This window comes from Talpa occidentalis, unplaced genomic scaffold (assembly GCF_014898055.3).
Source record: "Talpa occidentalis isolate TD23 unplaced genomic scaffold, MPIMG_talOcc4v2.1, whole genome shotgun sequence".
Taxonomy (NCBI): Eukaryota; Metazoa; Chordata; class Mammalia; order Eulipotyphla; family Talpidae; genus Talpa; species Talpa occidentalis.
This window is the reverse complement of record NW_026555331.1, coordinates 99,372,744-99,384,878: the sequence shown is the minus strand read 5'-3', so window position 1 is coordinate 99,384,878 and position 12,135 is coordinate 99,372,744. Positions and strand designations below refer to the sequence as shown.

Below are 12,135 nucleotides of genomic sequence, written 5' to 3'. Positions count from 1 at the left end.
GGCTCAGTCAGGATATCACATATTTCCAATTCATTTATCAGTACATTTATTCAATAAATATTTATTTAGAGTCTAAGTATGTTCCAGGTGTAGCCAAAATATAGGGAATTCTATGGCAAGAAAAAACCCCAAAAAACCAGCTTCATCTCTGTCCCTACGGAACTGATATTCTATAGATGCTTCTAAAGGATCAATAGGCATTACTAATAGTAATATATGTAAAATTCCATCCTTGGTCACTCCTGGAAAGGAAGAGGAGATTGTGTTGCAAGAGCAGAAGATGTGGCTGGCAGACATCATCAGGAGGGTAGAGGGAAGTTATTCTGAAGAAACAAAGACCCAGTAAATCTGAAGTGTGGGTTGGATAATTGAAGGAAGTAGGAAGAAAATACCAGGCAGAGAGAACATTATTTGCATATTTTGTGGCAGGAAGGATCAGGGCACCTTCAAGGGACAGAAAGAGGCCTAGAGTATGGAGAATAGGGAGAAGAGGGAGAATAGGGCTGGTGAGGTGGAACCAAACCTGCATTTGCAGGCCATTTCAATTATACTGTTTGCTTGAAGATTAGTGGGAAGCCTAGAAATACTGTTCTTTAAAAACTGGCAGTGCCACAAAACAGATAGGACACTCTTGGGCTTTTTTAATCTCCAGATTAAAAAAAAAATATGTCAAGTTTCTAGAAAATAGGGTTCATCTCAAGGCTGTTAATGTGGTCTTTGTGTTGTATTCTGGCTATTCATATCTTACTCTGTTGTGACCAAATAGGCTTCCAGGAGCTGTGGGGATAGGGGAAGCCGCTGTTAGACTTTCTTTGATCAGCAGACAGGTTGTTTTCTCTAAGTGGAGACTCAAAGGACACACTTGAAATGGAAAGTTGTGTGAAAGGAATCTAAATTGGTTAAATGTCATATATATCTATGATTTATGCCTCCTTTACATCTCAATGCTGATAAAGCTAACACTCCTTATTACTTGTAGTCGTGTGTGTGTGTGTGTGTGTGTGTGTGTGTGTGTGTGTGTGTGTGTGTGTAGGAAAAAAATCCCAGGCAAAGAGACTGGAAGTTCATTGCCTTATTTCTCTTGGCACAATGATATGGTTAGGAAAACATCTAAATAGAAAAAAAAGAGGATTTCAAGCCATGCACAGGGCAAACTCCATACTAATTTTTTTATACCAAACAGTTCATACTCCTTATAGAAGTTGGAAATTTCTATGACAAAAAGGTAGAAAATTGAAACATCCCAATTCTATTAATAGTTTAGTGTATATACTGCCAGATACTTGCCTCTCTCTGTGTGTGTGTGTGTGCATCTTTAAAATTTCTAACATGTCATGTTATTGAATGACATGTTAGAATTTTGAACAGAAAAACTAATTCCCATTCACAATGGAAATTAATCTAGAACTACATGAGATGGAGAAGTCACAGCTTTCATTGTGAGATTAGTCTTTTTCTGTGAAACCCCAAATTTTACAACAAACAATTCTGTCTTTTAATTTTCAACATAATTATTTCCTTTCAAGCTGTTAGTAATTTTAGGCAACGACAAGGATAAAGGAAAGGTAAATCAATGTCTTTAGATGTTTGATAATCAAAAAGAATTCTCCAGACACCCAACTGCAGATTTTTCACCTATGTTTGTGGAGGCCTGGAAGTCCTGGCTCATGAATTTTATGCCAGAAAACAATCTGAAGCATGGTTCTCTAACACATTAACAGATGCACATGAATTCATTTTCTAAGGCTGCCATAGCATATTATCTAAACTGGGTGACTTAAAACAAATTTGTTCTCTTAAAGTTCAGGAGGCCAGTAGTCCAAAATCAAGTTGTTGACAGAATTGGTTCCTTTAGAAGTGCTGTTTTCTTTAGAATCTGTTACAAGTCTTTCTCCTGGCTTCTGGTGCTCACAAGCAAACCTTGGGTTCCTTGGCTTGTAGCCACCTCTTTCCAGTCTTTCCCTTCACTGTCATGTGACCTTCTTTCCTACATGTGTCCTATGTATCTCTGTATACAAAGCCCTCTCTCTTTTCTTTTTTTTTTTTTTAAAGGATTTATTTATTTATGCATACAAGAACTGAGGCCAAAGGTGTGGGGAGTGAGAGGATTCACCACAGACAGAATGGGAAACAGAACAGGCGGATTGACTGAAGTACACTGCTGAGGGGAGCAGCGGGCGAGCCAGGAGAGGTCTGCTGTGCCATGTGGTTTGCTCCCTGGCTGGCCCGGGATCGAACTCATGCTGCAGTGGCTGCAGATAGCTTCATAGGCTGCATCTTAACCCCTTGCGCCACCAGAGAGGCCCTCTCTCTCCTTTCTAATAAAGACTCCAGTTTCTGGATTTAGGGACCACCACAATCCAAAGGACTGGATCTTAATATAGTCTATATTTACAAAGACCTTATTTATAAACAGAGTTACATTCATAGGCACCTGGGATTAGGAATTGAATGTATTTTGGGGGACACAATTTAATCCTCAGTACTATACTACCCAATGTACAGTAATTTACCTGGATATTCTTTATTATCTGTACATTATCTATCTAGCTAACTTATCTATTCATTACTAGCAGCATTATGGGAAATTTAAACTAGCAAAGCAGTTTTATTTTCATTAATGATACAAAGATCATCTCCTGAGCTCACTACCCCATACCTAAAATAGTAATTCTCAGAACAAAACAATCCTTTTCTTTGGCAGATTATGGATAGACCTTAGGCAAACACCAAATGAAATCTGGGCAACAGAAGGGGCAGAGAGCAGATTCATGAGTCCTTATGATATTATCCTCATATATTAATTTAAAGATGCATTAATGTATTAAGGAAAATTATAGATAAGAGTATCCTATAGTAAATGAATTCTCATTCTCAGTATAAGATGCCACTTGCATGTAAAAATAAAGCCAAACAAATGTAAGTTACTTCATAATTTTCATAGAATTGGGGCAGTCTATTTGAAAAATAGGGCACGAAAAAACTCAGATTCTTTTTTGGCAGGATGTTTTAATATAAAATCTGATCTGAGACTTTGGGACACAGTATAATTGCAAGTACAAATCTAAGAAATGAACTTCCAGCGTAGCAATGGCGGCTAACGCTACCACTAACCCGTCGCAGCTGCTGCCTCTAGAGCTTGTGAACAAATGTATAGGATCCAGAATTCACGTTGTGATGAAAAGTGATAAAGACATTGTTGGTACGCTTCTAGGATTTGATGACTTTGTTAATATGGTACTGGAAGATGTCACTGAGTTTGAGATCACACCAGAAGGAAGAAGAATTACTAAGTTAGATCAGATTCTGCTAAATGGAAATAATATAACAACGCTGGTTCCTGGAGAAGAAGGACCTGAAGTATGAGTGGATTTCCTTGACTTATGCTAGATTCTGTTTTGTCTTAAAATGACAACAAAATAGAAAATTTGTTTTAACCTTTTAATGTTTGGATTCTGTGAAGCGAAGTTTCCCGTTAAAGGGAAATGCTTTGGAAATGCATTGTAAATGCCCATGTTTGTAAGTTAATCATGATTATCTCAGAAAAAGAGCGGTTTGTTCTTTATAGACTAAAATCAAGGTGTTTTTGGTTAAAAGAAAAAAAAAACAAATCTAAGAAATGATAATAACATTTGTCTTCACTAATACTGAATTTCAAATTTATTATTTTTCTATAATTTCATATTTTAAAAATATAAATATTTAATATTTTTAGAAACTTTTTTAGTAATTAAAAACTTTCTTTTTAAAAAAGATTTATTTATTCATACAAGAGTGGGGTGCAGACCAGAGGTGTGGGGGGTGGGTGGTGGTGAGAGGATTTGCCAGAGACAGAGTGGGGAACAGAACAGGCAGAAGTACTGAAATACACTGCTGAGGGGAGCAGCAGGGCGAGACAGGAGAGGTTTGCTGCGCCATATGAGTTAGCTCGCTGGCCGGGCATCTAACTTGTGCAGCCGTGGCTGCTGATAGTTTCATAGTGCTGATACTTAACCCCTTGGGCCACCAGGGAGACCCCTCAATTAAAACTTCCTGTAAGATAGTTCTGGTGGGCCTCCCTGGTGGCGTAAGGGGTTAAGTCTCAGCACAATGAAGCTATAGGCAGCCACTGCAGCAAGAGTTCAATCCCAGGCCAGGGAGCTAACCCACATGCACAGCAGACCTCCCCTGTCCCCCCTGCTGCTCTCCTCAGCAGTGTATTTCAGTGAATTCGTGTGTTCTGCTCCCTACTCTGTCTCTAGTGAATTCTTTCACTCCCCCACATCTCTGGCCTATACCCCAGTTCTTGGATACATAATAAAATAAATCTTTAAAAAAAAGATAGTTCTGGATATTGAACATTTGCCCCCAGATTTACAGTTTGACATGAAATGTGACTGTATATTATAACTACAGTTTGGCTGTGTTTTGATAATGGTCACTATTGCAAGAGTATAATGTGAGGGGAGGGAGGACCTGTGTTCTCTTATGGAGCTTTGCTTCTTGATCCTACAACCAATTATAAACCCCTACTCTTTTCTGTCCTGCCTTGACTTCATGTCGATCACAGAAGATTTAAAATATGTCTATTGTGCAAATTTCTGTAAAAACTTAACTCTTTGAACCAAAACTCATGTTGATAAAAAATGCTGCTGCGGAAAAAAAATTACAAAAATGTGTGGATGTCTGACCCAACAAGCTCCTGGTCTCCATCCTCATCTGGGACTTGCCTGTTGACCTGGGATGGCTCTGAGTGATGCAGGCCAGGTTCCTCACACATACCACTCACATCTGTTTTCTGCAACATAGACTTACAGAGGGTTCAACTTAGGGTTTATAGGATAACTTCTCTGATTCAGGCTGAAAAGTCTTCAAAATCAATTGTTGATGATTTTAAACTTTATACAAAACTCCATTTGGGGGGAGCACTTGTATTCATAGCAGAGGAAAACAATCAGAAAATTCTATCATCAATATAATAGAGTAAAATGTCAATTTTCTACTTATTCTGCTCTCATGAATTGCACATAAAATGGACCTCAAGAAAAAAATATTGAAGTACCAAGCCATAGCTTTAAAGAATCTGTTCAGTGATATCTATGGTTTAGACTTGAAGTTTATTTTGTTTTTTTGTTTGTTTGTTTGAAGTTTATTTTGGGACCTTACTGTTGTCTGTCTTTATAAACATTGACATCTTTGAAAGAGTGAATGAAATGCACCTGTTTAAACACAGAAAATCTGGGTTCCTTTCCTTTCAATTATGGGCAACAGAGAAAATGATTTTCTTTTGCTAGCAGTTAAGGTTTCATAGTTGCCAGCCCTCCCCCCACCATAAGCCATTAGTATTTTTTTGTTAGGTTGCATAATTTATTGTATCAGTTTTGAATGCATAATGTAATACTGTATACTGAAGGGTAGTTAGTCTTTCTTCAAATAGGTTACTGAAAATGAAATAAATACCTAGATTAAATTTCCATACCAGGGAGAAAGAAATGAAGTAATTTGCTGAGTTGCAAAAATATGTAATAGACACGTAGAGATAATCTAAATTCTAAAATATCACCTCATTGTTCTAGTCCTCCTGAATGGTGAAAGTAATTCTTAAGAAAAATGTTGCTGCAATAGTTTTAAAAGAAGTATCTTAAAATGAATTGAAAAATATAATCTAAATATTAATAAAATGAGATAAAATTAGTTTAGGAACTTAATGTGACTAAAATAAAAATGGTCTGATTTTACAAATGAAGAGATTATAAAATCTTCAAGATAGGACCAAAAGTTGGAAAATTTTTACTTTTCTTTATAATTGACCCTGAGGTTTTATTCTAAGGAAAAAAAATTAAAGGTGAATTATATTTCTAGAAACTTTCCGACATTTCTAGAGACTTGTATTCTGTGGTTATAATTCATTTCTTATTAAAAGACCATATATATAGTCTACTAAAATGGCTATATATTTTCCCCCAAACTACCATCTGTTCCTTTCTCATGTCTACTATAAATTAATAATATTATTCAATTCTCCTTTCACTATATTGTCATATTTTTCATGAATCCAAACCCCTTATTTTACTAAGCTTCTTTCTTCCTGAGAAACTATCAAACTTCAACTATGGGATTGGTACTAGACCCAGTGGGACCCCCAAATAGAATTTTAATTTTCTCTGGGCATTGAGAACCACTTGTTTATTTCTCTGAAATGGTATTATTTTCATGATGATAATAGGATTATGTTCATCAGAACATGTGTTATCTTCCATAGTGTAACTTAACTTTTTCCCCTTTGGAAAGGGAGACAGGAGTAAAGTGAAGACACGGAAAGATTAATTTAGGCATAGACAGTAATGAAATTAAAGGATGGGTTAATGACTCAGATACTTTGAAATAAGTATGGATCAAAATCAGCAGGGGAATCTGATTTGTAAAAGTAACAAGTTTTGATGATATATAAATGGATTGCTCCATTACATTCTTCTCTTTAAAGCCAAATATGATTGGAGGGTGTTTTTGATACATATATATTTTTACCTTTAAAATGTTCTTTCCAGGGCCTCCCCTGGTGGCACAGCGGTTGAGCGCTGGGCTGTGAGGCTGCCCGCAGCCTCTGCAGCGCCAGTTCGTTTCCCAGCCCTCGGTGAGGGTCCCACAAAATAAATAAATAAACAAACAAACAAACAAACAAATAAATAAAAATAAAATGTTCTTTCCACATGTTTTAGTACTTCCATTTGTAATGGATGATTTACAACATCTAGAGTAAAACACATAGAGTAGTTTTGACTTATTGTTTACTTAATGTGACTTATAAAAACTATAAATCACTAATTATTTGGTGTTTAACATTTTGCCCTATCCTAAAGTACCCTGTAAATAACACTATTATTGTAATAATTAATACTTAAAGATGGAACTCTAGGGGAAAAAATAAATGTTGAGTTCATTTAACTTTTTTGCTCTTTCCAGATGTCACATTGATGTACAAAAGCTTAGTAATTTTGCTAATATTTGGCCATATCTGCAAATTTACTACATTTCTAAATTTAGAATTTTTTTACACGATTGAGTATTTCCTAATTTGTTCCTTTGATCTTGCTTGGATTGTGCACAAAATAAAGTAACAACATGCTCAAGTAAGGGAAATCATACATAACCTTGATAAGCTTCGTAATGCTAATGCTGTTTTGATAGAGAAAACCACAAGTAATGCAAATAGCAGCCTCTACTCTCCAGTACAGGTGTGTAATAAGCACATATAATTAAACCAAAGATACATAATGGTTTGTTGTTGGATACGCATTTACAACAGCTGACTACGCTCTTAATGTGTGGTTCATGAGTTAGGTAATTTTCTTATGTCTCCACTCCTTGAACAGAATATTCCTCATGGACTCATATACAAAATGATTCTGTGCCTTTTACACAGTAGAATCCCACTGCTGCCTGTAATTTAGCATCTTTGCCATATCAGCATTACCTAAAGATGATTAAAAAGAGCATGTAAATTCACAAACAAGTCATTTTATTCTTCAACTTAAATAATTTAGAAATGCCCCCCAAAAGGAAAGTTATCAAAGCGTAAGCCTTTCGACATGGTTTCCATCTTAGTGAAATATATCAACCATGCATTTAATCACTGTTATGCATAAAATATGGTTTATGGCTCTGCTCTATATATCACATAAACTTCTTTGTACATTATGAATCTGAGTCCTTTAAAAGGCATAAAGCAAATATGAAAAACTAGTAAGGGCTTTAAAAAATCAGTTTAGGAATAGTCAGCAATGCATAAACTATTTTCAGTTATTTTTAATTTTCTGCTTTCTGAATTCAACACACACACACACACACACACACACACAGTCTTTGGATTTTGAATTGGGCAAACTGATAAGTGATGACTCTATGTAAAGGACATGCAAACTTCTTTATTTTAGAGACTTTTAATCCCATTTCCCTTTCCATCATGGTACTATAAGACAAGATATTATAAGACATATCATCACATGCATGACTAAGATGATGCAGAGTGTCTCTAACTAGGAATAGTGAGAAGAGTCTGTTTACTAAGGTTCACAATGTGGAGAAAAATAGATAATGTAAATGTGGAGAAAAATAGATAATGCAAATCTGATTTAAAAAAAGGTGAATCTTACATATGTATTGAACTATAGTATGTGGTAAAAATTGTCATGATACTATCTGAGTTCAATAGCATTTTCCCATAAATTACTGTGTAGGTATCATTAATCATTGTACTCAAATACTGTGTATCACTTGTTTAATTCAGGTGGTTCTGATTTACACGTCATTTCAAAGAATGTAAAGGGAAAAAAGTTAAATGTTTTCCTTTCCACATTACCTATACAGCTTATCCCCTTCTAGTCGTATCTCAGGACAGGAACTATGTAGTCAAATGGGTCATTTAGTTAACTTTGAAAGCCTGTGTGTGTATTTGTGTGTGTGCGCACGCGCGTGTAATTGCATGTACATGTACGTGTGTGTGTGTGTGTATAGAAGGGAGCAGTATGTCCTCAGCCTACATACTGTTAATATATAAAACTTGACATGGGATGTTAAATTTTTTTTTTTCAAAAACAGAAGTCATCAAAGGAGAATTCTATCTCCTTCCTAGTACCATGTAACACTCCACCTCTATCTGTTTCCAACACTCTGCAAAAACTAGTGAGTGAGTCCATATGGTTTGGTTTGCCTTCCTTCCCCTTTCTCAGATACCTCACACCATTGGTTACTCTCCTAGTCTCATTATATCTTGCCCACATAGTATTTTCAATCTTTCTCTTACAAACAGACTCTCCCCATCAGTCTCAAATATGTTCCCATTTCAGCCAAATTATAAAACCCACCAGGACTAATTTCACCAGGAAATATCCTATCTACCAAGACCCAGTTTTAATGTTTATCTCTCTCATGTTTGCCCTGATTTCGCCATCTAAAAATGATCTCTCATTCTCAAAATTTCTATAGGATTTTGTTTCCCTCTTATGGCACTCCCTAATTTTATTAAGTGTGTTTGTGTTATTTCTTTTTTCTGTCTAATTTTTGAACTGTAAATTCCTTGAGAGCAGAGGTAGCCCTGCATATGAACATATGGATATATCTGTAGCATCAGTGAACCAAGTATTAACTTTTACCATCAAGTACATATGTCTCAGATATCTGAGAGTTAATGTTTCAGTCTTCAGCTTCAGGCTCATTTTCCTTGTGCCTGTGAGCAGCTTCACATGACTTAGCACAAATGCAGAATTTTGTGACCAAATACTTCATAAAACTGCCATCCAAAAGGCTAGATCTTTTGTTAAAGATTAAACAACATGGAAGTTCAATATATTTAAAATTCAAAGTTGAAGGTCATTAAAAGGAGATGTATGAGTTAGGAAATTTGCACATAAGCAAGGTGGTATTTCGAGTCACCCAGGACACCATGTCACTTGCTGTACTGATGCAGGGTTTGTTGGTGGGGCAGCCCTTGCCATCCACATGTGTAACTCCCTTTCTCCTAACACTGCAGTTTCTCTCACCTGTGTGTGCTTGGTGGGGTTCAATAATAAATAATGAGGAACCCAGGTCCAGAAAAGAGCTTCCCCCAGCAGTGGAAGCTTACGGTCAGAGTTGGTTAATTGAAATCATGCATCGAACTAAGTTGCCACTCTTATGCGATCTGACAAAAATGATCATAGGATAAAATTGCCTCTTGCTGATCCCCACCTATCTTACATTTCAACTTGCAGCAAGATTGAAGCAAACTGCTCCAATTTACTGCTCCCGACCTGCTGATAATGGACACTTTGCCGTGCACTCTCCCTTCATTACTGCTCAGGTCAGGGCTGTTAACAGGGACTCTTGCCACTTTTGACAGATAGTCACTACCAAGATGAATGGTGGTAGCCACATGACCACTTAGGACCAGGCCTTCCCACTCCAGCACCTTCAAAATGCCTTTTTTAAAAAAAAATAAAAATAAAAGACCATACTTCACTGTTTAACTCTTTATTAACTAGGAGAATCAATAGAAACCAGGCAACTGTGACCTCATGATTCCTGTACCATAGAGCTATGACTATTTCAAAGAAACCATTTAACAGTATTTTAAAAAAGAAACTTTCTAGTGAAACTGCCTTTGTACGTTCTGTTCTATTGGGGAATGGAAACTGGGCTATAAATTGAGTTCTTTGGGAGAGGGAGGGAGTTATTAGCCCAATGTCTCAGCTGTGCTAAATCTCAGGAAGAAGCATTTTTTTCCTGAGATAAAATGGGAATAAAAATTATTTATTAGAGAAAATAGGCTATTTTTAATACTATACAGATGAATGGCACCCAAGATGCTAGCAGTCCATTATTTCAGTTGTTCATAAACAAGCCTTCACGAAGAACTTTTTAACACTAGCTTTTCTAAGTTACTCTACAGTATTTATATGGAGAGGGGAATCCATCTGTCATTCTGTGCTATCTTCTTTAATAGACACACCTTCATTTAGATATTAACCACTTAATGAATAAGTTGTAAGATCAATCTAAAAGGGGACTAAAGTACATATTTTATGTTCCTCAAGGCTTCTAACTTAATTTTATATACAAACTAAATACTGTTTGTATAGGATGCTTTAGGTAATGTTTAATTCCTTATATATTCTTTTTGTCATTTGACAAACAGCCAAATGAGTGCTCACAACTCTTATTAGATTTACATTACATTGTCTGGCTCACTTTGCCTCATGAAATTAGATGAACTATTAAATACCATAATCTGTTATCCACCATTAAAATTAATTGATTTTCATGTCACTTTAGAACTAATGAATTATCTAGAGATAGTCTCATAAACTACAAAGCATAGTGGGAAAGCTCTTTTATTCCCCATCATTTCTAGTAAGGCTGAACGGGCATATGCCTTTGCTAGTTTTTCTCTAGCAGAAATCTCAGAAACACAGCTCTATTCAGGAATTATGCTTCATGGCTAAGAGTCACATTTATGAAAAAGATTTTGAAGATGTGGGTGATGCTTAACATTGCTCCAGGAGAGGTAATTTTGTCATATGGAAGGGTATTTCCAGATATAGTATGTGGTGTGGCCATCAGGATAATGCAATTGGAATGGACATGCTATTAAACAGAAATAAAACCCCACCAAATAGTAATAGTCATAAAAGTAAACACATGGGTAGTATTTGATTGTCTTGCCTGAAAAATCTTATTTGATATTTTGGTTCAAAAATTGCATAGTTATATTATAATAATTGCTTGTGGTTAGTGAAAATTTATTACGTGCCACGCACTGTGCCAAACATTGCAACATGCATTATTTCATTCAGTCCTCAAATGCTCCTATGATATAGGCTTTATTTTTATACTTATATCCCAGATAAACTAAGACTTAGAGAGACTAGGCAACTTGTCCAAATTAGTTAATAACAAAGGATTTGGAATGTGAACCAAGGCAGACATCCTCCAAAGTCAACTCCTAATTGTTATACCCTGCTACCTCCTACTTCCGTAACATCACTATATCATGTGGCATAGATGATATAAGGGGCCATTGTTCACAATTTTTATACATTTAGTGTTTATTGAAAGATAATTCTTTTACTTATCAATTGGGTCATTCCTGCTTTTTAAACTAACAAAGTTTTCTGTGTCTAATGACAACTCCTCCCATGCTGACATTAAAAGTGGGCAAGAGGTGGGACCTCCCTGGTGGCGCAAGGGGTTAAGATGCAGCACTTGGAAGCTATCAGCAGCCACTGCAGCATGTGTTTGATTCGCACCCAGAGAACTAACCCACATGGTGCAGCAGACCATTCCTGGCTCACCTGCTGCTCCCCTCAGCTGTATATTCAGTAGATCTGCCTGTTCTGCTCCCCACTCTGTCTCTGGTGAATTCTCTCACCCCCTGCATCTCTGGCCTGCACCCCAGCTCTTATATGCACAAATACATTTTTTTTAAAAAGTGGGCAAGAGGTACATACATTTTTACATATACTGAAGAAATTTTGAGAGGTGAGTTAAATGATAAACTCAAAGAATCTCAAGCTGAGTGAAGGGACCACATATTCAGGTTTGCCTTGAACTGTCCTGGTTTCTGCTAGTGGGCCTGACAAAATTATTAACAGAACACTATTTTATTGTCCCACTTTGGAT

The 12,135-nt window shown here is 36.3% G+C and overlaps 1 protein-coding gene and 1 long non-coding RNA gene across 11 annotated transcripts in view; one reads left to right on the top strand and one right to left on the bottom strand.

The window, feature by feature from the left end:
- Positions 1 to 12,135, bottom strand: part of LOC119248466 (uncharacterized) — a 495,811-nt gene that overhangs the window by 141,019 nt on the left and 342,657 nt on the right. The window lies entirely within an intron of this gene.
- LOC119248361 (U6 snRNA-associated Sm-like protein LSm5) lies at positions 3,091 to 3,366 on the top strand. The gene has a single exon (XM_037515352.1). The coding sequence runs from the start codon at positions 3,091 to 3,093 to the stop codon at positions 3,364 to 3,366; it is 276 nt and encodes a 91-aa protein (XP_037371249.1).